Consider the following 27,539-nt stretch of genomic DNA (forward strand, 5'->3'; position numbering starts at 1 on the left):
TTGACTTTTATTGAATTGGGCACAATCAAAAGCATGGACTATATAGCCAAAGAACTGTGGTGCAGAATAAACACTTGACCCTGGGAAGTGAACAGAAGTGAGAAAACAAAGGCATTGTTCTCAGAGGGGAGGCACTGGAAGATCTCTACTTTTCTGTGATTTCTTTTGTAGTTTCCATTTTAAATCCTCTTTCTAGTCCAGGTTAACTCTGATTTTTCTTTCTTCTTGCTACTGAAGCAACCTGTCTGTTTGGCGGTGTCAGAAAGTAGTCCAGGGCATTGTCTTCTTACTGAAGGCTGTACTTCTGCTTTCCTTGGAAGCAGTGGAAGGCCTGGTACCAAAGGATGTATCACTAAGCATAATGTTACAGAAGCAGTTCACCTGCATGTAAAGGAGTGAGATGAAAAATGGCTATGATTGTTCAAGAGAAAAAAATGCAGATTCAGTGTATGAAAAATCTGATTCTTTCTGTACCTCAGAGGTGTTAAGTCTGTGCTGGAGCAAAGAGTGAAGTTGATCATGATTTCACAGAGTTAGTTAACCCAGCTCAGCTGAGTAAAATGCAGGAGTGACATCAATGAGAGATTAGAATAAGCTTCATTATCTTCAAAGACTGTTTACTCAATGGTTGGAGAATTGCTCTGTTTGTAGGTAGAGGTAGGAAATGTCCTCAGGCAGACGAAAGCTGATAGCATTAAACAGAGCAGTAGTGTGTCTCCTCAAGCATCCTTATATTGCTTGTGTTTCTCCTGGGCTGCTCTCTGCCTCTACTTTTGTGTACATCACTGGTATGGAGGTTTTAGGAGATTGCCAAGGTAATTCTAGATGCCAAGCATTGAACCCAGGCAGTATCCTTGTAGGTTTCAGGTTATTTCTTCCATGTCCTACTGACTTTGGCCCTAATAAAGTAACTGTATGGACAGTCTGTAGCCTCTGGCTTGGTTTTTCATTGTGTGTGTATAATTTTTTTCCAAATTCCTGTTAATTTTCAGGGAAGATGTTCTTACAGGGTAGCTTCTGGAAACATACCCTGAGTTTTAGGATGTCTGTCTCAGGTATGGTGGGGAGGAAGGGGGGAAGGGAGCAGAGAGTGCTGCTTTTCAGTGCTGGACTACCAGCAGCCTGTCCTGTGGTGTGATGTGATGAGTACCGGGCATGTGTCACAGTGCAGCTTTGGCTGTGCTGGGAAGTACATTCTGTTGAGAGAATGGGTCCTTCTGATCAATACCTCTGTCTGACACCCAAATGGTATGACAACTTGAGGAATCAACTTCCATGAACCTTGGGGCAATATCACTTGTATTTTTTCGCATGTGTACATCTATACATTTTCCGTAAAATCCTGGTTAGAGGTATTTTCAAAACCTCACGCAGGAGCGGTGTTTCCTACCCCTGGATATCTTAGCTATTGCTTGTAATCACATGGAAGACAATATGTACTTGATTAGGGGGGGTTTGGAGGATTCTTGTGCAGGACTTGAATCTCTCCTGCAGAGTTCATTTTGACAGTAGTGAAGTTACTTGTGAACACCAGCAAAAAATGACAATTTGATTTGCAGACTGCTGTGCAAAAGCTGCTATGATGTTAAGTTGGAGCCCACTAGGATATGTCCCACAGGCAAGTGTTTAGCTCTTCTGTTTTTCTCATAAAAACAGTCCTGTAAAAGTGGTCTTTGAGGCCAATTTCTTCCTCATTGGCTTTTTTTAAAAAATACAAAGCAGAGATGCTGTGTTCCAGGCAGATAGATTTGTGTTCCCAGCTGTTTTGAATGCTCATTTGATGTTAAGTCTTTGTTCAATCTGCTCCTATGCCATTAATGACTCTGGAGTAAGTAGGTATGCAGAGCTGGAGGAAATCCTGTTTTATATGTCCCTTTCCTGGGGGAGCCTCAGAAAGAGTAACAATAATGCCATTTGGTGAGGTAATGGATAAATAGAGTAAGAAATAAAAACGTGATTACTCCTTACCAAAGCAGAAAAATAGTTTGTGAAGCATAATGTTGTCTTTGATATGTGTAGACAATCTGACCTGCTTCGGTCTGTGGATTAAGATATTAACTGGGGCATCTGAAATGGCTTATTGTAAAGAACCTGTCCCTCAGGTTGTAAAGGAGTTGTCAGCAAATACTAATGAGAATTAAAAAGAAGTAGGAGCCCAGTCATAAACCAGTGAAGTCACTTGAAAGGCTTGCCTTTACTTCAGTGGTCAGTTAATTCTTGCCTGAGGTGGAGGGCTGTGTTGCGCAGCTTAGTATTATCATGAGTCCAATGGGGGTAGTGGTTCCAGTCAAGACAGTGGGTGGTGCACAGTAAGGCCTTGGGCTTGTACATGTCCTCTTCACGGTCCTTTCAAGACACTGTGGGAAAGAGAAAATGGGGACATCCTCCAGCTTTTCCTTCCCTTTGCTAAATGAGGGAAGTTTTGTGGAGGTACGTGTTTTCAAGAAGAACCAGTGCTCTTGTGGGTATTCAAATTTCTCATCAGATTCTAGAGGCAAGTCAAGGATGGATTTAAAGCTTTTGATCTTGGTCAGTGGATGGACAGCAGGTAGAAAAACAGGATGAAATTTTGGTAGCAGTTTTAGTAACTGTTGACATTATCTGAGAAGAAAACGTGAAATTGTGTTGGTTTTTTTTTTTCCCATCATCCAGCTTCCATAGCAGCATGTGTGAGTACAGCAAAACATCTCAACTCCATCCTGCTCACACTGTCAGCTACAGGCTTCCCTAGGGACCTTAGGCATGTCAGCTAGAATTACGTTTTTAGATATACTTACCCCATTTAGCATACACATTTTGCTCAGCGTGTGATTACAGACCGGTGGGTTGCATGTCCCAGAGCCCCCCTGCTGCTGTTCTTTGTGTATACACTGGGTTTTATGTGCATTACTCTGGTGCCTGTGCTTAAGCTGTGTTTGGAATCTCTCCTGACCTTCATATTTTTCATTGTGAAATAGTAGTGATCTCTTTTCTTTGAGTAAGTAGGCAGAGTCGTACTTGTGACATGTTTTAAGGCAACTGAGAAGGTATAAACTTATTTCAGTGCTTGTGATTTATCTTGTTTTGCTTTATTTGATTCCTTAAATGTCAGCCACTCTGAACAGTTCCTAAGACTTTCCACTTTCATTTGGTAAGTGTTAGCTCACAAGAAGGCAGCTCATGTGCTGACAGAATCTTTCCCTTAAGAATATGTGATATGTGTGATATGTTTAGCTGGGGAGAAAACCCAGTGACAGTTCTTTTCCCCCTAAAAGTTGCCATCTTGTGCTGTTGGTTTAATGGTGAAAGAATGCTGCAACATGTTTAGCTGTGCAATGCCTCTCAGGTAGTGAGAGACACCTGAGTAATGGGAAAACCTGTGTTCATAACTGGCTGGCACTTGGCTGACCTAAGCTGATGGGTCTATACATAGACCTGATTCCTGCTTGCCAAAAGATGTAGACAGCTGCTGGGTGTGTGACCCCTTTCAGTAATTTGGACATGCGTGGGCATGTGCCTTCTTACCTGTTTCATGGGTGCAGCTACCTCCTGCATTTTCTGCTCTCCTTCTGTACTTTTGGAGAGGATAGATCCATCAGGAGACCTTGTCCTAGGTGGAAGGTGCTCTTGGACCCCTGATGGCAGGAGGGATCTGGGTACTTGTGCTTAGATTCTGCAGAAGAGCAGATGATCATGGCTCCTTTACGCAAATCATGCTTCTTGGTGGCGTATTTAGGGTAAGGGGACAAGGGGCTGAGTATGCATTGGGTATCACAAGCTTGTAATTGTCTTGTGAAAAGTGCAAAGGGGGAGGTTGCTTGAAGCATCTTGCTCTCCTAGACCCCAGTAACTGCCTTTTTGTCTCCAAGGTGTAAGAGGGAGGGAAACTATCCATAAAAAACTGCTTTCCAGAAACACTTGAGATCAGAGCTGAATGAGTATGTATCACCTGTAGTGTATCTTGCTTGTTTCAAGTTATGTTGTGATGGCAGTCCTGATCAGTATCTCATATTAATTTTCTAGAGCATGATGTATGTGGATACACCTACTGCACTCAGAGATTTTACTGCAAGATTAGAGACATGTTTAGGAAGTTAGTAATGAGAGAAAAACGTGTAATTAAAAATGATATCAGTTTTGAGGCTCATCCATCTTAGCCAGCTTGCTGGAAGAGAAAGGAGCCTTACACAATGCTTAGTGGTGGGAAAACACATTTGCCTTTCTATGCTTTAAACAGGAAGGAACTATTTAAATGACAGACTTACAATAGGACTTAGGGCATTTACTTGGGAATGCTGGGTCACATATTGTTGTAGCATAATGTTGCAGTAACTTGCACTGTGTAAAGTTCAGATAAATCTCATATTTGATTTCATTTAATGATACCATCAGACAATTTTTTTTAATTTATTTGAACTCTATAAAGTAATTGGGTCCTTGTACTGAAAATAGCATTCATATTTTGAGGTAGTCAGATTTACATATGCTGAATGTTGGCTGTAATGTTACGAAGTTGCACACTTAACAGTTTATTTTTTCCTGAGATATGCCATTTTATGTGAAATATCTTACATTCACTCTGCAATAGAATTTTAGCTCTTCATCCCCAATGACCATTATAAAATTCGCATATGCTTAAAAATGTGCCTTGCACAACTGTGATTGTTCATATTGTGAATTTCCTCTCATTTTATGATAGGATCCTTAGTTCAGAATAAAATTATTCTTCAGTAGTAGGAGAAAAACCATTTGGTTCTATATGGTTCATTATACAGTGTGGTAACTTTTAAGTATTCCAAGCAGTACACATGCTTTATATGAGGTTTTATGCCATTTTTCATGAACAGCTAACAGTACCTTGTTGTCATTTTTGCCATGATATGTCCATAAACTCAATTATCTTTCACTTTGGTCCAACTTGCAAATACACAGAAGATCTAAGCAGATGTCAGAGCAATATAGCCAGGTGTATACTGTAGTACTTTGCAAAGTTTTAGTTGCTGCAGGGATATTTCTAGTTAATGGATTTGTTTATTAAGTGCTCCTCTCTGTGTGTTGTTCAGGAATGAACCTTTCATATGGTATTTTCAGGCTGAGTCTGTCTATTTTATCTGGTGACAACCTCAGAGTAACCTTGCAGAATGATGAGCTTTTTACTTAGGATGTTCATAGTGTAGTTACCAAAACTGCTGAATTACGTGTTGTGTAATTTCTGTTAAAATCATTAAATGCTTTAGAGTTGTGAATTTGACACAGAGGTGCCTAAACTCAGCTGAGCCTATGGATGTAACCAGTATGTAACACTTACCCTTATTTCCTCTGTAAGCACTCTGGATATGGCTGAAGTGACTCTCCAAAAACCAGCAGCTTGTGATGGTGCTTTGAGTGGGGATATGTTAGTGCTCCAAGGTTGGTGGCCAAGGGACCCCTTGTGTCTGGGAGCTGGAGGTCAGCAGGTGTGATGGAGTGTTGGCAGCTTCCTGGCATTCCCTGCTATGCTTACCCACAGAGAACCAGCCATCCTACAGGGGTACAAGAGCAAGCATGGTCTATTTTGGCAGCTACTGTGGGCGCCTGTGCTGTTTTGTGTCAATGGGGAGAGATGGAGATGGTCTGAGGGTGTTTCCAGTTGCCCTGTGCTCGCTGCTCAGAAGCAATTGTGTAGCGGGAAAAGAAGATTCTTGGTTCATGATCCTGTGCAGTACAGTGGATTTGTGCCAAGATTGGTCCATGGAGCCAGGATGGGGTCTTTTATGAGCAATATTATGTACTGATGAAACAACAAGAGAGAAAATCTCTTCCCAAGAATTAAATAATTGCTTTGTTGATGAAAGGACCCAGCATCTGGCTCTTGTGTTTCATGTATTTTGTCATGTAGATGTAACTGTTTGCTTTGTTCCTGGCAGTAATGTTAACTTATTAATGCACAAACCTGTTTCCAGGTCAGTAGAAAGCTATGTATAAATCTTTGTTACATGTACTTGATTGTCTTTAACTCTGTAAGAGAGAATTAGTGCCCAGTAATCATATTGCAGTGCTGTTTCTGATTACACTGGTAGTTAGTGTGCAGCGCAAATTTGGTTTTATAGACTGGAGCTAATGTTATCTTGATTAAAATAAAGGATAAACACTGGCTTGTGTTGTTGGCCGCTTAATTTTGTCACCTTTCCACTGCCCAGTTTCATTGCCTCCTGTAATTCTGAGATGTGACTGCCTGCCACAGAATGGCTTCTGATTATAGAGCCTTACATTTTAATATGTGGTGCTTCAGATTGAAGTGGAGCAAATTTTAGAGTTGGTGGGAAGAAGTGGATTGTGGAAGGGTCTTCAAGAACAGTGACTGGGCAAAGCACTACTGCCTAGAAATGTTTTGATCCTATTGTAATGAATAGCTGCTAGTTCCTGTTGTTTCTGTTTTGATTGTGTGCCCAGCTGGTGTATGATGGAGATAGGATGTTGGGACAGGGCAAGGAAGTAACTGTCAAAAGTGCATCTCCCTTAGGAAAGCAAGAATGTGGAAGCATAGTAGAACTGGGTTTAAATAGCACTTATTTTAACTTGGTTTTCATAGTGACAGACCATGTGCAATTTTCCACATGCTGGGTAATGGAAAGTTGGCCCCAGAGGAAGTCACTTTGTAAGTCAAGTTGAGGATTATAAAATCAATCACTGTTGGATCACTAATTGGTGTGGAAGATAGGAATTTCCTATACAGTATGATAAGTTCATTGGCTTTCTGGCAGTGTGTGCACAATGAGATGTTTAGCCAACGATACTCTTTCCTGGTTCTGTTGTTAACTCAGGAAAAGCATCAGGTCATTTATAGCTACACCCAAACTGCTGGTTTGTTTCTGAGCAGTAAGGGGGAGGGTGGGGGGAGTTTGATGTCATGTAGAATCTACATGTATTTTATGAAGTTTGTTTTCATCTCTTCATGGCATAATAGTGAAGCTTGGCAGCCACATGAGAATCGTGAAGATTGATTGCTCTTGGTGTTAAGCATCTCACATCTCTGAGTTTATATCAACACAAGCCTTCTTCCAGCAGCAGCATCTGGCTTATTGGCAAGATCTGTGGACAGTTGTTCTGATTGCTCTGGAGATGCCTCTGGCTGTCATGTGGCTGCTACCTTGGCTGTGCTGCTTTGTTATTCTAGCTGGTCCCATTTCCATTTATTTATTTTTTGGCTTACTTTTGATTCTGATGAAATGCTCCTGAGATTGTGGTCTTGAATAAATCTTGTCTAACTTCCTCATGCAGGGACTTACATGAGATGCTGATGTTAATTTATTTCAGTGATTATTTGCTGATTGGAGCTGGAGCAGTAACATCCCAGTCTCTGCCTTCTGTGCAGGTTTTCCCTGTGAATCACAGCATTGGTCATGTGAAGTGAAAATGCACATCTTTGAGCATATTCTGCCTAATAGGTTTCTCTGAGACCAGGGCTGCAAGCCTGAATCAAATATTACCAGTCAGTGTCTGGGATGGTGCTGAGAGTCCTGGAACCAGCCACTTGAATTTCTCAAGCTGACCATTTGAAGTTTCTGGCCAAGCTGATAGAAACTGGCGCAGGAGCAAAGAACAGTGTATGTCAGCTGTGGATTCACATCACCTCAAGTGCTGTACCTGTCTGTATGTTTTTTTTATTCATATGTCTTGTGCTTTAAAAACATGATTCTACCAGGAGAACTGTGTGTTTGGAAGGGTGCTTGTTTCTTAAAATACTAAAGCATCTGTTTTCATTAAATAAACATATCAGGGTCACTACTTCTGGCTGAAATTTAGCAGAGCTGTGATGTGCAGGAGGCCAGAGGAGATGGTTATCTTCCTTGGCCTTTAATGATCCTTAGAACTGCTTCAGCACTGTCCACAATGGGAGCTGTTTGAGAAGTTGTAAGATCTCATAAGGGTGTTATCAAGGCATGATAACACACAGTTTTCTGGTTTTAAATGTGTATTTACATCTATTGGTGGTAATAATAATAAGACAACTTGATTGGCATGTATATTTTTTAGTGATTAACTGCAAATTTGGCACGTTACATACTGCCACAAAACTATCTTAAAATGCAGAGGGAAATTTGCACACTAAGATGTAAATTACCTCATCACACAATAACTACAAACATGCATTGCGTGAGCATTTTATGAAATGGAGAGACACGTTGATGAAAGAGTTCATTTCTGATTTTAAAATTAGGAATTAGATGCTTCAGCTTAGAAGGGGAAGTACCAACTTTGCATTCAGGATGAATGTCATGAGGGGATTTCTTTAGGGCCCAGGTCTTACTGGGGCTGTAATTTCTCTTAAAAGAACCCTTTCTTCCTCTGTACTTAGCTTTTTCCAGGAGGTGATGAGACAGCTTCTTTTCCAAGGTCCCAGAACACAAATTAAAATAAAAACACCCTTTTATATAGTACCTTCAATTGAATGGAATCATAAATGTATCTTCTGATGTTAGGCATTTGTCTGCATTTGTGGAATTTCTGTAGAAGCAACGCTAGATACTGTAAATGTTCAAGAGCTCTGTAAATATGACTGGTAGGATGAGCTAGAGCCTTTCATCTCCTAGTTGCTGGTTTTAATAGGATCTGGCTTGAAGGGTTTTGAAAGCTGTTGCCAGGTATTTTATTGCTTGTGTGTCTCAGGAGATAGGTTTTTGGTGTTTTGTTTTTTTTTTTTTTTTTTTTTTTTACTGTGTGTGAGTAGCCTGAAAGCGTTTACAGTGGTATTTTTGCCAGTCATCTGTGAGCATGTCTACATGTATGTGTGGTATAAATAGACACATACTCCCTTTGCCCATGTGTTAATATGTTTATATCCTGTGTCGTAGCAGAGCCTATTTACATGGCTTTCAAGATGTTCTGAGTGTGGGTGGAGTGGGCTTTTGTCTGCCTGCGGGTATAGCCACATTGATTTATGTTTGTAGAAGAGAGACCTTAGGCAAGGGGAGTCACTCCTCTTTGATTACACCAGCCCTTTGGATGGGAAAAGGTCGCCATGATTGTAGGTTTCACAGGACCACTGCAGGGCTTCTCACCATAAGGATTACAGGTGAGTATTAATCACAGGACTGTTGTCACACAAGTGTGATTTGCTGGGCTGACAGAGGCAATTCGTGGTTGTTATTTAGGTCCCATGGAAAAAGGACAATGTCTTTTGGTCCTCAATCAGATATCAGGGTTCAAGGCCAGATACATGCTTTGTTGTTCACAATGCAGCATGGCCATTGAAAGACTTGTTGCAAGACTGTATGGTCAAAGGGTAGCAGCCAACTTGCCAAAAATAGTGTTGCTGTGGGAAGCCAAAGTACTCTCATGCAAAGCGATCGATTGGTCTAACATAGGACTATTAGCAATAAGTTGTTTTTGTAGATAAGAACTATGTAATATTGTTCCAGGTTATGGCTGTTGAAGACCAACAGGATCAACAAAACCAGCAACAAGTATCTTACTACTGATAATGATGTTATTCTGGCCGTGTTTCTACATAGTGTCTCACTATGATACTGCTGCTAGTTAATGGTCCATGATGTGGTTCTAGACACTGAACTTCTCATTTAAAGAACTCTTGAAATAGGACAAGTCTGTAAATAAGTTATAGCCACAGAACACACTGAGCTCTTTTAAGTTTTCAGGAGCTCTTTAAGTAACTAGTTGTTATCATTCTTTGTTCAGTGTATATATTTAGGTTTTTGATACATCTGTCTATCTGTCATTTGTGTGTGTATCTGTGGGAAAGCATTACCTTTTTTTTTTTGGAAGTTGTTACTCTTGCAAACCTGGTAGAAATGTCTCAGGGTCAGAGGAGCAACAGGTTTAATGGGAAATTTTTTTTGAGGATTGTGTGAAATGTGTTGATAGCAGAACCTCCACAAAGATCTGGATGTGTGCCTCTGCAGAGAGCTGTGGATTCATCTATCTCATGCCAGCCTGTTACAAACATTTCTGATGTATCATCAGCAACCCTGAGATGTCTTTCATTTGTAATCTGGAATGACTAGTTTGCATTCCTTCCCAGCTCCTTTTAGTGGGCTTTGCAATGAGGTTTTTTTGAACCTTTGCAGACAGCCTAGTTATAGTAATGCAACCAGTACCCTCTGATGTTTTGTGTGTGATTTTTTTTTTTTTTTTTGTGTGTGTGTGTGTGTTTGGGTTTTTGTGTCGTTTGTTTGCTCATTTCTTCAGTTCTTATTTCTGAGATTTTAATCAGTCTTGATTACTGTGCTTATTTCCAGGATGTTATGGCCAGATGGGAGTGGTTTGACTTACATCATCTAATTTGGATTCCTAATATTACCTCCTGAACCTGTAGAGAATGAAATGTACCAAATGTGTACTTTTTAGCTGTAAGGATAGATTGAAAGTGGAATATATGGCTAGTATAGTTTTGGGTTTCATGGTGATGGGCTATGAGTATATGAGTACTTGGCAAAAGAATAATTATTCAAGGAGGCATGAAATTAATACAGGAATGAGGCAAGATGGAAAACTTACTGGTAGCCTAGGTTCTTGAAAAGTCATCTAAGGAGAATAGCATTTTGAAGTGTGTATTCCTTGTCTGTCTGTGACACTTGAACCCAAACAACTAGTGTGTTTAAAGAGGTGTTACTCATCTTTCCAAAACTAGGACCATAAGAAGGTAGGGCTGGAAAAAGATCTTCAGATCTTAAAAAAAAACTTCCTTCATTGAAATGGGATCACCCATCTCTTGATCACCTCTCATGGCTATTTTTCACCTGCTTTTCAAAACCTGTCATGAAAAATGAGATTTCTCAACGTCATTTTTGTAGCACTTACCACTCACCTTTGCTGAAAAGTGGCTTGATTTCTTATTTGCCTTTCCCAAGTGGATACAGAATGTAGTTGTTCACTGTGTCTCTTTGTAAATACTTTTTCCATACTGAAGGATTCTGCTCAGTTTTCTGTCTTGTAAACTAAATAGACTGCACTGCTTTGAACTTCCCACAATATTTGTGTTTTCTAAACTGCTTTTTGTCCTATAGACACTCCTCAAATGGTCTGTTTGAGTCTACTGTTTATATGGCTGAGATAATACTTCACCCTAATGAAATCTGATTGGAGGATCACTTGATTCTTTGGGCAGTGTCCCCTACCAGCACATGTCCCTTAGGATCTGTGTATTTATTTTTTCTTTCTAATTCAAGATGAGAGTAGCAGAATGAGGTCAGTTACTCTATGCACCAGCATCTTAACTGAAACAAGGGACAACTGTGGATCTTACTTCCATCCAGGTCCAGAGATGTTGCAGGTGCCAGAACCCCAGTTTCTAACAGGTAGCTGATGGCAAATTTGTGAATTTATTTGCTGAAGTTCATCTGATGAAGAGTGGTATTATAAAAAGCCACCCAAGGATCCACTTTAAAGAGCTGCTGTGCAATGAACAGATTGGAGAGGAAGGTGGTGTCTCACACATGCCACCTAGTAAGCAAAGGAACTAGAGCAAACTCTTCAAACAGTATGTGATCTGCTTGTGGTGGACGAGTTATAAATACACTTCATCACTCCTTTTCTATTCATTGCTCCTTTGAGTTGATTAAGTTCAAACAAGGAGGAAGAGGCAAAATTCTAAACTGTTACAGTACTGTTTAAATTCGGATATAAACCCAAAATTTTTTCAGCCAACAAGTCAGCCTCTGGTGAAGCAGTTAAACTAAGGCAGTGGCAGTTTAATTATGGTGGAGAAGCTGCTTAATCCTCTTTGTTTCTGGAGACGGGTTGCTTAGTGTGGTAACTGTGCACTCTGCAGTGATATGCAGCTTGCACAATGGCCAATCCTTTGGTTGTGAAAGCAAAGTCATTTCTGTATGGTCCTCGAGTATTCATTTACAAACAAATAATTGATATATGAGTGAGTGAAAGACATTTAAGAGGGTGGGATCTAATGCCAAGCACTGATTTTCATAGTTGATTTTAAACCTACATTATGCTAATAAAGTTCATTTGGAAAATGTGTCCATTCCCTAACTTCTGGTGCTAAGCATTCTTTTAATTGGATTCAGATGGTTGGACTGAAACAGTTGTAGGGTTTGTACACAGATGTCCTGAGTGCTCCAAGCACTTTTTTTTCCTATCTGGTTTTTCTAAGCCAGAGTTGATTTCACCGTGGCTGGTGTCCAGACGTTCTTGAACTCACTCATTAGAGGCCTATCTGATACAAATAGGCACAGTTTAGTGGGACAAATGCAGTTATGATCATTTAAACATGCTGAAGATTTCATCTGGGGCAGGCATGACTTTTCTACTCCATTAGGCTGTCTGGGCTGGGTTGCTAGTCTCTGGCCAGAGTTCATCAGTGAAGAAGTCTATCTCACAAGGCTTACCGTTGCCATTTGTCATTCTGAAAACATGGGCTGTTGCCTAAATAATTATAAAGGCAGAAACATGTTTTTGTTTTCAATAAAACGATACTAAGAGTTGATGTTTCTGAGGTGTTTTGACAAGGCAGAACATTTTTGATATAGTGGTGCTGTGCTCTCATTTTCATCCCTGTGCTGAAATTCATAACTAGCTTATTATCCGAGTAGCCTGACCGGACTCACACTGTATGTGGAGTAGGTAGCATTCAGTGTGATGAAGGCATTGGAGAGCATCAATTTCCCAAGTAGTTGTTCCAACACGTAATAAGCACAACATAAGCACTCAGGAGAAGTTGTGACTTTTTAATGCAGTCTAATAAGCGGAGTTTCTATATACCATGCTCATTAGGCCAAACAAAATGTACTCTTTAATTTCAAGGAAGAAATAATTAAGGATGAAAAACTATTTATATTTGATTTAAACCTGTCTAATTTCTATCAAAAGATTTTGTCTGAATTTCAGAAAGGTGACTTTAAGTGTTTATTTCTGAAAGTAGCAGTTAAACAGAGGCTTTTCTGACACCAAAGTATTGAGTGGTGCTGGGTATGAAACTATTTCCTAAACACTTGGCTGTTGTTCAAAATGATAATACTTTAATGAAGCATTATTTATTTATTTATTTATTTATTTATTTTAAAAGAGACATTAAAAAAGGACACAATGGGTGTTGGAAGGCGGTATCTTTGTATGAACATAATCAGTACTGAATTTGCATTGTGAGGTTACATTAAGCCACACACCCAAGAGGGAAAATTAAAGGATTACTTAAACCCAACAATAAACATGCAAATTAGAAGTCATCATTTTTAAATGAAGTAATACACTATTAAAAATAAGCACAAAATTGCAGACTAGTTTGGATGTGTAGTTTATAGAATGCACCAAATGTTAAAATTGAGGGGAATTAAGAAAAACATTTTCCAAAGGAAAGTAAAATATCTGCCTAATTAGATCGTAAAGAAAGGAGATTAAAAGTAATATTTTGTGTTACAGTAATTACTGTTTTTTCAGAAGTAATCAGGTTGCTGTGTGTTGATCTAAATTTAACTGCGATAGCAGGTCTCTTTAGGCTCTTTTGTTTTGTTTGTGTCTTTAATTATTTTAAATCACAACCATTGCATCGAATATGCTGCATGGCTGTTTGCTCCGATATTCTGCCGACTCATAAAGGCAAATCTGGGAGATCACTTCATACCCTCTGGTTCTGTGAGGTTAAAAGCCAACTCATTGCAGGGGACTGTACAGCAAGATAACAGGAAGGCAGCTGAAACCATTGGGAGGTGGGTTGAGGTGCTGATGAGAGCCTGAGATGTAAATAAACCAGATTGCTCCCATTTCCTTTTTCCACTGTATTATGCATTCCAATAGCACTATTCATCTTTATGACAGACACCTATGGCTTTAACTTTACTGCGGGCCACTGAAGTACATTAAAGTGGGCAGGAAATGGAAATAAATAGAGTTCAGTGGAGGCTGCAGAATAACTAAACATACCACAGTCACTTTTAGTGTGGGGTCATGTGTTTTTCAGCAGATTTATTGTATTGCCTGACTTTTGTTTGAAAGATGGGGGCTATTTAAAAGAGATGCTGTATATTTATAAAATAAGTTTTTTGTTTTACTTTTCAAACACTTTGGGATGCCAAAGATGAAATTGGGTTGAGTCAGTGGGATATGACTGTGCACTCCCTGAGGTTGTTAGAAACAGAATAATGGGATTGAAGATTTGAACAAATCTTGCTACAGAAAGCATCAGGGGAGAAGCACAGTCCATTGGCTTAAATTAATCTTCCTCCTAAAGTTAGTGAAGCATTTGGGTAGAGAGGCTGGCTGAAATTTGACCTTATAAATGCATCTTTTTTTTTTATTTAATGCATGTGCATTTTTATCACTTTGGAAATGTGGATTACTCTCCTGCTTGTTCAGAGGGCTGTTTTCAAGGACAGCAAAGTTACACTGGAAGTTCCAGATACCCTTAATCTTCAGGAGATGGGACTTTTGGTGAATTCTGTTTTTGTGAAAGCTTTGTGTGTTTGTTTTGCCTTGATTGTTTGTATTCTGATAAGATTAGGTCAGTAAATGAAAGAATTCACAACATGAGTTACTTGAAGACTTAACACTCATAGTTTCACTCCCTTGAGATAGTCAGCTACTTGGAAACTTTTCTAAAAAAAAAAAAATTAACCACACACACAGGTTTTTTCCTTGATTACATTGAGCAGTGTCTGGTTTTGCTGAGCATAGTGTTCTCCTTTTCTTCTCTGTTTTTTTTTTTTTTCTGACTGACTGCTGTATAGTAGAAAGGATGTATCAACCTTTAAAACATTTGTTTGTGAAATATCCACTAGTATCTAGTATCTTTTAGATAATGTCACATAAAATAAAAACTAATTTGTAAGCAGTGTGGCAGAAATCTGGAAAGATAATTAAGATAAAAAAATAATTAACATCGATTCTTTTCCTCTGGGAAAGTACATTCCTTTCTCCCAAAACATCCTTTAAAAATGTTGTTTACCTGGGTCTGTATTTAAGTATATATTTCAGTGTAACATTCAGTGTTTCTTCTTTCTTTTTAATTATCTTGATATCAATAATTTAATTCAAGATACTCCTCCAGATACACTTCTGTTGCAGGAACTAGTGCCAGGCAGAACTGCAAGTAATTACTGGGGTTGGTTGTTGGCAATTTGACTTTTCATCATTTGTTCGTCATCATTTGTTCGCACTTTGTGGATAGTTCCTTGCTGAAAGGATTAGGTTACAGATGGGTGGGTATTACTCCAGGGACTTCTTAAGTGAGAATCCAGATGCTTTGCTGCATCCTCTCCTCTTGGTTAGTTTGGGAGTTACAAGTCAGTAGCTGCAGGTAAGATTTAAAACTTGTATCTATTTTTTTTTCTTTAGCAATGTCAAAATCTCTTCATTACTCTGTGTTAACTAAACTAACAATCTAACTGCAAACTTCACATACTTGGGAAATTACAGATTGAGCTAAAATTTCAAAACATACTAATTTTTTAAGTGCAGTATCACTGACAGACTGTCTAAGTTCATCAAGGTCATTGCATGCTTTTGAAAACTTGGCTATGATTTTGGTGCTTAAGCCGTAACAGAGCTTTTCAGTTGTTGGCCTTTGGTCACATCCCAGCAGTTTAAACATGTCTGTAGTTTCATGCAACAGTTTCAGGACATAGTGTTTTACAGTTGTGAGATGTGAGTTTTGTTTGTGCCCTACAATGCAGCTATCTGTATAGCTGAAATCCTGCCTGGTCTTTGCTGGATTTAATGGAGAGGCATCAGCAGTGGAAGTACACTTCTGAGAGGGAAGCATGAATTAAAAATATTCCTTCTGTCTGTCTTTCTGTTAGATGTTACTGGATGTGTTTTCAAATATGAGCTAATTTTCCCTACTTCTAGTTTCAGAAATAAAGTCTGAAGGCAAACTCCAGGCTAAATGCAGCTGCTGTTGAACTAAGTGGAGACTTTACTTTGTGTTCTAGTGGGAGCACAGTCTTGGTTTCCCGTGTTTAGCATCCTGCCTGGTAGAGCTTGGAAGGACTTCCAGCCTATGTCCATGTGCTGTTCCTCCCACTGGGCAGTTTGTATGTGTGTGTTTAATCTCTCAGCAGCAGTTTGCAAGCTTGCTTGTGTCTGTAAGAACCACTTGCTGAAAAACAGTGGTTAATTCAGGCACTTCAGAAAATTCTTGCTCATAGAAGTATGTGTAATTACTTCGTGCCTTGACCTCACTGGGGGCTGCTGGGCTCCCCAGCGCAGTGGTCCCTACTGGGACCATTTATTTCACCCTTCTAACACTCTCTGGTGTTTGAATGTCTGAAATTTGTATGCAAAAGTTAACAAGCAGAGACTGAAATTAGGGTTTTGATTTCTGTAGTGGGAGGGGAAGCTGTGAATTTTACAGCATCACATATTTTGCTTATCCTGCTTGTTCAGAAGGCAAGAATAGTGTTTGGAAAGTAGGTGTGACAAAGACAGTGTAGTTTATTTATGCTGTGCAGGAGTAAAAGGAGTCATCTTCTTTGTAACACAGCAGACTAAATTGGTTTTGGAGCACTCTTTGGAAGAGAGGCTTATATGTTGTATGTTTAATTTTTGTGCCAATTCCCCCAGCAACTTGCACACGCCTTTGTCTACCCTGCCTCTCTGCCTGCGGAGCTGCAAGAAGGGAGGCTTTAACTGCTTTGCCCCTCCCATATGAGCACCTAACACATTTGGCTGCTCGAGTTTTATTTCTTCCCTCTGTAAAACTTAAGAGTGTAACTTCCACTCCAGCCTTGTTAGGGCGTGAGCTGCTGAAGTGGGGGCTCCCTGGGACCAGACATTTTCACCGGGTAGTAAAACCTCTTTAATGGGGTGGCTTAACTTTTAAGTCATGGTTAATGTTTTTAACAGTAACTTGTGTTTCCTCTGCCCTTCACGCCCAACCATTAGCCAGGTGTTTTTGTTGCACAGAATGGAAAAATAAAAGTAATTTACCAGTACAGCTGGGCCCTTGGTGAGGTGCTGCAGGAGGATGGCTGCTGATGCAAGCTGGGGACCACAGAGGCTGGATGAGTGGGTTAAAAGGCTCCTTGTAAATGCTCGGCAAGCTTCAAGCACTGGAAATGAGATGGCTTTAAAAAAAAATTAAAAACCTATAAATAAGTTAGAAGGTTTAAATTTGGCATACTGTGTGCTTATATGGTTTACTCTATGTAATTTTCTAAATAAATCAAATTAATTTTTTTTTTCTTCCTTTTATATGGCATCCACTTGATTTCCTTGTAACTGCAGGACAGGCCTGACTCTGATCTGCCTTACACTGTGAACTGTGTTTATGGAGCTAGAATTGGGGTCATTAATTTTCTTTACATCAAAAGAAGTAGTTTCTTTTAAATGAGAAGCTTGTTTCACCTAGTAATTCGCTTTAATTGCTTATTTGAAACTTTTGACATTTGATAGCAATTTAAACATTGCCAGATGAGGCTCATGCAGTCGGGACCTGCAGGTGCTTCCTTGTGTGCCCAACATGGATCAAAGGAGTGAGCCCAGGGATGTGCCTGGGTGCGGATGGGGCACCCAACGTTGGAAGGTGCTGTTTGCTGAGATTGTTTGAATAGAGGCTGTGTGTCAGCCTCAGCAAGAATTTGCTCAGAGGGCTCCCCTTGGAAAGGCTTCTGCAGAGCTCAGTGCTGTTTGTTTTTCTTGGGAGATAGACTGTGTGGCCTTTGTTTTGCCTGAGGCACAATAGTGCTTGCAGCATGGAGTCTGTATGGTTTTTAAGTCTAACTAACCAATAGCACTTTCTGCTGAAGGGTTAGAAAAAAAGTTGCTAAAATATTAATTACTTTTCTTTTTCCCTGACTAATGTCTGTTAATTTAATATTATTGTCTTCTGGGAGGTTTGGAAGAGAAGAATTTTCTTGTTCATGAGGGTAAGCAAATGGTGCAGCTTCAAAGGCGTTTTTACTAGGGTCTAAACCTCAATAAAGAGGAGACAAAAATGTGTCTTTCACTTCTAATTTTGTAAACTGGCTTATTAGCATGAGTGCAATTTATTGTTCAATCAGCAGTAGGAGTAGCTTTCTTTAACCTGAGAAGTATTTTAATTTTTGTTTTAAGGCAGTAAATAAACAATAATTTAGATTATTGCAGAAAGAGCAACTTTTGTTAATGGCTTTTGGCTGTGGGATGGTGTGATGTTAGATACACTCACAACAGTTTCGGTCAACACTGTGTCTTGTAAAACAGATTAGAAACTATTGCAGGAGTGGTCCAGCAGCTGAAAGTGAGATGAATTGTGTGCTGCTGCTGCTGCTGAAGTTAGTCATTGTTTTAGATCTTTCTGAATTGAGAGCAAAGGGAAATAGCGCAGTTGATAAAGAGTGAGCCAAGCCAAAGTACGGTGCTAAGACTTCATGATAGAGTTTTATTGATGTGCCTTGTAATTAAAGCCAGAATTAGTTTTCTAATAGGACATTAATTTTCTAGAGAGTGATTTCAGCTTGGCATTAAATAATACGTTTTAAAAAATGAGTATCAATCTGGGGATACCCCAGCATATGTTGGATGGCTGACTCACTAGCTTTGCGTGCCCTCATTATTAATAAGCAAATTAAGTATTTTCATTTAAAATAATTATACAAACAGACCTTTGGCTGCTCTGTGATTTCATTAAAACCTTAATTGTTTAGAGAGCTCAACGAGAGTGTGTGAAGTTCGGTCAGTTTTACTGCATGGCATTAGTCTTAATAACAGATTTACAACGGGCTGGATTTGGTCTCTTGACTAATCTTTACAGTAGCAGGCTTGGGATGGGAAGGTGTTTGGGTGTTTTAGGAGACAGGTAACTCTGTCTCTGAAGTGGAAACGCAGAGCCGGGTTTTAAAATGTCTGGGCAGCCTTAACTCGAACTAGCGAGGGGGAGGGGGTAAAAATTGCTCGGTGGAAGCAAAATAGGTGTTGCGTTTAAATCAGCTTCTTAGTGTGCACATTGTCACACCTTCACACATGGCTGTAGGCTCAAATTTATTTCTCATTAAAGCAACTGTAGCGTAAGGGAATATTGTGGCCATCTGGGTTGGAAAGATCAGAAATAAAGGTCCTTGCTAGCAGAGGAGCCAGCTGTGGGCAGCACCATGTAAACTGTTTTTTATGCCACTTGATTAATCATTTCTGAGAGTGAGGACAACAGAACATTTAGCAGGTCACAGACGAATGTTTGGAAGTACTTTAAAGTCTAATTTTCTTGGGCTGAAGGTGATGGTATGCCTTTGAAACATGTTATGCTATTTGCAGGTTCAGCATCTCAACTAACGTTGTTCCTGAGCATGGGAAACACATGCTCATGTGTTGTCTCCAAAGAGATGTCTCCAAAGGAGAGCTAATTAGAAGAATCAGTAGTTATCAAGTATACCACAGCTTCACTGTTTAATTCTGATGGTGATTTTCATGCTGGATCTAATACAAATGAATTCACTTACAGTTTATTAATCAGCTGTGACCTGTGAGTCTTCTAGGATATCTGGGAAGATAACAGGCAGAGAATTACCAGAACAGATTTAAAGTACTTCTGTGGGTGGAGAGCAAATCACAAAGAACTATTTTTCCTTTTTTTTTTTTCTTATTTTCTTCCTTTCTTAATTGTCATAACTTGGTATGTTTTTTTCTCCCTTTCCGCACTTCTTTAGGACCCACGATTATCAGCTTTAATTTTTGACAAGCTTCAAGTGCCTGAGTATTTACAGAAAAACAGGAATGAAGGAGAGAGCAGATGTGAAACTTGTGCCACTCACTTGAATCAGCTGAAGCAGGAAGCCATTCAGATGATGCACACCCTTAATCAAACCAGCTACCTAGAAATGCCCGACCTCCCACCCGGTGCTGGGGCAGTGACCAGCGTGGTACCCAGGATGGTTGCTGTCTCTTCCCAGAGAGACCTGCCACTCATTGCTGGGCCGGTGGGCAGACAGCCTGGAAAATCACCAAATCTCTTCTCTGGAGCAGAAAGGAAGAAGGGACTTGGATGGTCTCAAGGCACGGGTGGTTTTCCAAACTCCAGCGTTCAAGTCACAGTGGCCCCCAGTGGCCTCAGCGGTGCTCTGAGCTCTGTCACCATCCAAGCTCAGCAGTACCTTGAAGGCATGTGGAGTATCTCCAGAGTGAACAGCTTCCTGCCTCAGGCTTGTCTAGTAAGTAGTGATAATTCAGATGCTTGAGTTTTGTTTACATGTGTGGATATACAGAGAGATAAAATTTGAGCTGTATACGTATTTATTGTAGAAGTGATCAGCTAATGGTATTCTAAACCATGTTTCAAGAGTTGAAGAGCTGAAGAAGAGCTTCAAATGATGTTCTGTCAGATGACAAAAAGAATTTGCTTTCTTTTCTCAGACAGTGGGATTCTTTCCTCAGATGATTTTGCACTTATTTAGGCTTCATGTATGCAGGTGATGCTATTTGGCTGTCACATACCTAGTGACCAGTTTAGAAAAACATACAAGGCCAAGTTCATCACGTGAAATTTTGGGAGCTCCATGGGATTATGTCAAAGATGAGCTCAACCTTCAAGTCTAGTGCTGAACTTCTAGGGCTGTGTTCAGTTCAGCAGGTGCTGTTGATAGACTGTGATGGAGGGCATTAATCTTCAGATTAGATGTGCTGCAGAACAGTTTGCTGCAAAGGAGGGTGTTCAGAAGGTTGCTGCAGAGCCACATGCTTGTAAATGTCATTGCACTTGGATTTTAAGCATTGGTGTTGATTTCCTGTGTTCTCTGTATATTTTAACAACTCTTGAGGGGAAGGAAAGAAGATTTATAGAGGTGCATATTACCTTTAAAAACAAGTTCATTAGAGATTTGTGACCATCTATGGAACTGTGCTAAGAATGATGCAGTGACTAATTCTGACAAAGACTTATTCCTGGATCATTTTCACATGTTAGTGAACAGGGAAGTTTGACTACTGGTGAAATGTGCATGATTTTTACTTAAAGACGTTGTAGCAGGTCTTGCAAGATGAGGTATGTTGGTACTAAACACATTTAAATTTAACATAATGCCTTATGTGCTGTTGTATATAAACACTTCTTAATATTGCTTGGTAGCTTCAGCTGATTGAGCTCCAAGATCAACAGAGATAAATATTTGGGAGTGCTGCTATGTGGCATTACTTTTGCAGAGTGGCTGTTGTGTTTCCTTCCAGAAAAGGCTTGGAGATGTGTTTCTTCCCTCCAGTGCTTCTCTCTCATATGGAAATTTGTGAATGCACATATATCCCACCTTGGAGGGGTCCTCATTTACATACAGTGAATCTCTACAGATATCAGACTGCTCTGTGATTATTTTACATTGAGAAAAAGGAAAAAAACCTGGCCTGTTCAGTGCTTGATGGTTTAAGAAACTGCTGTTATGAGTGTTTTTCTCTAAAATGCTGTTCCATGTGTTAGGGATTAATTTGGCTAATGTAAGGCAAATGTTAATACTTTTAAATTGTCTTTTAAAGTCAGTGTATATTGCAAAGATGTAGGGGAAAAAACAGAAAAAAGGAAAGCTACTGGGTTAAGGAGACTGCACTCTCTGAAAGCAGAAGCATTTCCATTTCTCTGCTTATTCCTTTTCTGCCCTTATTCTTGTCTTAAATAATTCACTATCAGCCAGCTCCAGATTTCTTCCTGCTTAACGATGCAGACTGATAGATGTGGTTTTCCTTAACCACAGCATTATTTTAAGATAAAATTGAGTTGCCTCATTTAACCCTTGTGAAGAAAAAAATGTGCATAATGCAACAGAGCTTAAGTGTGATCTAGAAATGTGCAAAGAAACTCAGTATCCTGTAAAACAGTGACCTTTAATGAAAGGACAAACAGTGTTAGACTGTGAGTGTTGGAGGCTGCTTGGATGTGATCCAGTCATCTGCAAGGACAGTTTATATTTAGAAGTGGTTTTTGGAGAGAAGATAGGCTTCAGTTGTTTTATTTATTTAAAGAATTTTTTATTAATTTAAGCCCCAGTGTAGATACTGGAGATTGTGTTGTGCATCTCTTCCCCTTCTCTGCTGGTTTGAAGTCTCCTACTGCCTTTTGTATTATTAAGAGCCTTGTGTCTGATGAAGATGTGTGGGTGGGTAAAGAAGAAGGTGCTTTTCCTGTGCTTTTCCTCTGAGGAATCACAGCTGTCAAAGGAGGTAGGATTGGAGGGATTTCAGGAATCAGCATAGCCCTTGCCTAGGACAACATCTACTGCAGGACACATTCTTGTCTGATGCTCATCTCACCTTGTCTTAAAATATTTGTAAATATTGGAGTTCCCTGATTGCTATAGGTAATAAAGTCTGAACTTCCTTTCCTGTTAGAAAATTTTGTTGATTTATTGTCTTAAATCAATGGTTTGGGAGATGCTTTTGGCTATTCTTTCTTGCAATTGGAGTCAGAATTTAGATTTAAGGTTAGCCCAGGAGAGAGCTGTGGATGTACATACTTTTAGAGACATTTGTTTTTAATAACCTTTCCTATCTTGTGGGGCAAAGCTGGTCCAGCTAGAGGAATTCTGGACTAAGAAGAGTTGCAGTAGAGAGGACAGCATGGAATATACTATTTATTAACTGTTACATGTCTCCATCTTGATGAAAAATATGACCCCTTTCTTGGGTAGTTTATATTCTCAATTGTGTTATGAATTATTTTCACCATTCTGTAAAAACCTGTTTCACTGGAAATCTGTGGTTTTGCATTGTTTTCTTAACAAAGAGGGGTTCTTGACACAAGTGCCGAACTCCCTGGTAGGACACTTATCCAGGTGCTTTACCTCTCAGCGATTTAACTCAGTGCTGCATGTGAAATGAGGGCGATTAATTTTCTAAAGATGGGAAGATGGACATAGATAAAGGCTAGGGCTCATCTCAACTATTTTTAGCTGCCAAAGAGATGAGTGTTTATTCCAAGCTAGTTACTGAGGCTTTGTTTGTAGTTGTGGGAGAGCAACTGGCATCTTTAAGAGGTACTTTGTCCTTCTCATCTTGGCTGTTTGTCTTGGCTCACCTTTTCTGCTGAAGGTGCCTGTGGCTTTCTGCTTGTGCTGGCAGAGCCCAGGTGGGTGACATGGAGCAAACCCTTGCATGGGTGGCTGACACAGGGTGCTGTGTGCCCAGAACCTTGTGGGCATGAAAGTACAGCTTATGCCAAACCTCAGGAGACCTCATACCTACAAACATTTCTCCAGGATCCATATTTTTTTATTTGTGGTTAGTTTTAATAATGGCAGTAGTGGAATTATAGGTGGAGAGAAAAAAATCTTCTCATCTCCCTCACCAAACTCACATATATTACCTTGTAATGTCACTTAGGGTTGCAAAAACACTTCTGGGCTGAATGTTGGGGGTCAGAAGTGCAGGAGATCGTAAATTTTTACTACATGTTTGGAGTTCAAGTGTGAAAATCCATTATATAGATTATAAATTTTTTGAAAAGGAATGTGTTTTGAAAGCATAGTGTGGGTGCTGCTCAATCTGAAATAATAACCATGGGCTTTGGGAGATGTCAAGAGGAACAGAAATTAAAGATGTGGAGAAAGGTCCAGGGAGGGAAGACTAGAGTTGAAACCAAAGTGCAAAAGGTGACAATGTAATCAGCTGCTTTACCCAAGTGGCCTGTTGTGAAAAATTACAAAAAATAATCACCAGTAGCAGAGATAAGTAGTCTGACCAGACAGCAAGCACTGTAGAAGGCAGGGAGATAGCATAACTCCAGGCAAGGCAGCTGATTTGTAGTGGACAACTGACAACCATAATTAATAGTTCTATATTGACGTTTTTAATTCTAGACCTGACAAGTGAATATAAGGTTACTACTCAAATGAAAAAATATGTTATCAGTGCTCAGCATTGGTGCTCAGCTGAAGACAGTCTAGGCTTCATAGATGTGTTGGAATCTATCTGAGAGGTAGAACATTAAAATCACTGAAAATAGCTTGTTACACCTATTAGAAGTATCTGCATGTACTGTGGAAAAAGGTCTTACTGTATGCTTTCAACTGATTGTGTTATTAGTATGCAGTGTTATGTACTGCATAAAAGTGGTAGCTGTGCCATGTGCTATAAGGAAATCACAGTGAAATAGAGCTTGTTTTGCAAATTGCTTTTTCTTTCATCTTAGGCAAAATTAAATCCTTGCCATACTGTACTTCTAATTTGAATATATACAATGGATACTGGTTATAAGGTAAAATATTGTGGCTCCTTGAAGCTTTAAAAAGTATATTAAAAATGCACTATTAGGAAATTTGCAAAGTTGGAGCTCTGGAAAATTGAAGGTGACTTAAGTAAAACTTTTAAAGCATACATACATAAAATTGTAAATTTATCAAAAGTCCAATGTATGTTCCTGAGTGTGTAGTCCCAAAATTAAAGCTAGGTATAAATTTATGGCCTGATTCAGTGAGATTCAGGTAGGGAGGGTTCACCCACAGCATGTGCATATACTCTGAAGTTAAAGGATTTTGTTTGTTTTATATGAAAAATCTCTCAGTCACAATTCAAGTTCTCCTGTAGTTTCTAGGAATAAGCCTGTTACTTACCCTAATCTAAAGCAGATGGACTCATATGAGGGTATGTAAACCTCTGCTGACTTTTCTTAAATCCTCTTTGTCTGTTTATAACAAGCAAGACTTACATTTTGGTTAGAAGATACAATAAAAAGCTGACTGTGGAAACTAAAAGGATGACAAGATTTACTTTCCAACATTTACTTTTTTACTTGGATAAATGTCATACCAAATGGATTTTAAAATTAATTGAAAAATTCCTTCTTGATAACTTTCTCAGTGACCTTTTATTAATACAATGCATGAAATACATTTTGTAACGAAACAATTAAAATGCAGTGCTTTGACTGTAAATCTTATCTCAGAGACATCTGGATGACTTTGAGCTTTTGATCATTTCTCAGACTCCTTGTATAACATCCTGATTCTGCAGAAGTCAATAGCAAACCCCAAACATGTGGTGGGCCCAGGACTGCATAGAGGCTTTTCTGATTTCCTTTTAGTTTAAGCAGTGTTGGCACTACTGCTCTTGTAGAGGAAGTACATAAAGGAAAAGGGGTGGCAAAAAACCAAAACCAAACCAAACAAAACAACAAACAACCAGAAAAGAACTTCAAAGTTAGTGTTGGTCACTCTCCATAACAAGTCTGAACATCAGGAGGAAACCTTTTGATCCCAGTTACTAAATGCTTTTTCATACTAATGTAATTTGTAGCACCTATGGAAAAGTTGTTTCTGAAACTTGCATCTTGGCTGGGCAGTAATGCCTTCCATTGCACTTTACTGCCTTAGTAAATGCCGATGGAAGGATGTGATGTAGGTGGATGACGCTACTGCTGGCACCACACATTCAGTCAGAGAAACCTTGCCCCAGCAGCCAGGTGTCAGACTACCTGAGAAAGTGTGGGTTGGGAAATCAGTCTGAAACGTGCCGATAAAAGCATAGCCTTGTTTTGTTTAGTTGCTAAGGTCTTCATGCTTGTTTTGTTGTAGATTGCCCCCAGTGTAGGACGCTGACAATGAAAATGAGGTTACTTTTTAATGTGTTCCCAGGTATCAGAGACACTTAAGAATCTTAGGAGTTGACAGAAAGGGTACTGGCTGCAAGACAGAAATGAGCATTTTCTTAGGTGAGGGTGTGGACTGTGTCTCTTTATGTTGTGTTTGACACTTTTGCCATAGTATCAGTTTTACAGTTGTGGGACAGGGTAACTCAGTCTCTCTTGTGGCTCAAATTACCACCTGAGAACAGTTCTTTTGATGCTTCATCCCTCTAGGCTATGCAGTTGTTATTACAGTACTCACAGGGAAACAAGTCCGTACTCGCCTTTCCTGGCAATTCAAGTCAAGAAAAAATAATAATGGATGTTGGCCCAGACTTCACCTGTGCTTGTCAGAGGTAAATTTAAGACAAGAAGACTTTAGAGATTATGTGCAAATGATAATCGACTGGATTTACTTTTGTCCCACAGGTCATTCTCTCACCCAGCAAGTGTATTGTATGCTAAATAAAATAAAAGCTCACCTCATTTTTTTACTCCAAATATGTACATTTTTTACTCTTTCCTTCAACTAGTTTCTTAGGGATGACCTTTTCTCTTCACTTAATTCCCTTCAGCTTCTTTTGCTTCTCACTGGTCCATTTACACTGTGCATACACTCTACTATGAATTAATTCTCCAAGGAACTGGAGAATTTTGTTTGTTAATCAATGCATCCTACACCACACCAGCGTTATAAATCACCTCACAGGAAAGGTTCATGCATGTTGGACTGGAGCTCAGAAATGTCATCCAGCATTTGAGAAAGACTCTATATGTCTGATGTAGAAGTGCTTTTATCAGGCTATCGTGGCTCTGCATTGGTTGTTAAGAGTGGGCTGCAGCTGAACAATGCCCTTTGGTTTCAGAGGTTAATACAGCAGAGAAATGATACAAATTCAGATGGAGCTCAGACCTTAGTCATGTGCAGGCTGGTGGAGAGCAAATTTTCTGCAGTGGTTTCTTTGTACCATGTGGAAGGAAATGATTTGCACAGCTGGATGCAGGTATGGATTGTCCAGTCTTCCTGCTTGTGTAAAACAGGATTGTGAACTATACATTTTTTGGAAAGTGCTTTGAATTTAGGAGCTCCGTAGGCTGTGCACTGGAATGGTGGCATGTTCAGTTCGTGGCCCTCCAGGTAGTCAAGCTGTGCACAGTGTGATCACTGCTGAAAGCATTTCCCACTTTTTATTGGCATGAATGGCTGCTCATGTGGCAAATATTGATGCTCTTTGTTACTTACAAGTAGAGCCACTGAAATGCCCTGGATGGTAGCTTCTGAAGGATGTTTTAAAAGTGTCAGTAAAAAATGTATCTACTTTTCTGTTTCAGCACTTGGAAGAGAATTTATGATGTCTAGATAGAGCTCATAGATGTTTCAAGCATTTCATATATGTGTATTTAATGGAATGGATTGCCACTTTACTGAACATAGCATCAAATCCACTCTGCTAATTGAAAAGGTTTTTCACATTATTGCTAATGATGTGACAGTTTTGTTAGAGATGGTGCATAAAAATAGCACTACTTGAAATGACATTAATGTCCGCATTTAAATTCCTTTTCCCCCATTTATGGGCATTATTGATTTTATTTCATTGTTGAAGAGGTAATGGATTTATAATTAGGATACAGTCACCGTAATCAATGATGAGATTATTAAACTTATAAATAGAACTTTAAAACTACGATGAGGTAATTTCCCAGTGTAATGAAGGATCAATAATGAGAGGTTAACTTTGAATCTAAAAGTAGTAGATTCAGGCATGAAACATTTCTAGAGAAGTGAGTTCATATAAATTATGATACAAAATGATGTTGTAGTGAGGTATTTTCCAATATATTCCTACCACTATCTCAAAACTGGGTGAGTTTGTTCTTTTCTGATACCTTAGTTGAAGGAAGTGTTTGAAAGGTACTGTAAGCCGGAGTCCATTGCTGTGTTTTTGGTGTTAGTGAGCAAAAATAATGGATCTGCCATTCAGAACTTCCCCTTTCTGCTTCCCAAAAGTGCTGGTGGTAAAGCTGGGCAAGACAGTTAGCAGTTGTAGTGGAAAAATTAGCAGTGGAAGAATGAAGAAGGGGAGATGGGCCCTTG

General features: G+C 39.4%; 1 protein-coding gene across 1 annotated transcript in view; it reads left to right on the forward strand.

Moving 5' to 3' along the window:
• KIF26A (kinesin family member 26A) overlaps positions 1–27,539 on the forward strand; it is a 102,809-nt gene that overhangs the window by 15,739 nt on the left and 59,531 nt on the right. The window contains exon 3 of the mRNA XM_054400327.1: positions 19,551–20,051. Within this exon, the coding sequence (XP_054256302.1) occupies positions 19,551–20,051 (501 nt within the window). The remainder of the gene's footprint in view (positions 1–19,550; positions 20,052–27,539) is intronic.

This window comes from Indicator indicator, chromosome 4 (genome assembly GCF_027791375.1).
Source record: "Indicator indicator isolate 239-I01 chromosome 4, UM_Iind_1.1, whole genome shotgun sequence".
Classification (NCBI taxonomy): Eukaryota; Metazoa; Chordata; class Aves; order Piciformes; family Indicatoridae; genus Indicator; species Indicator indicator.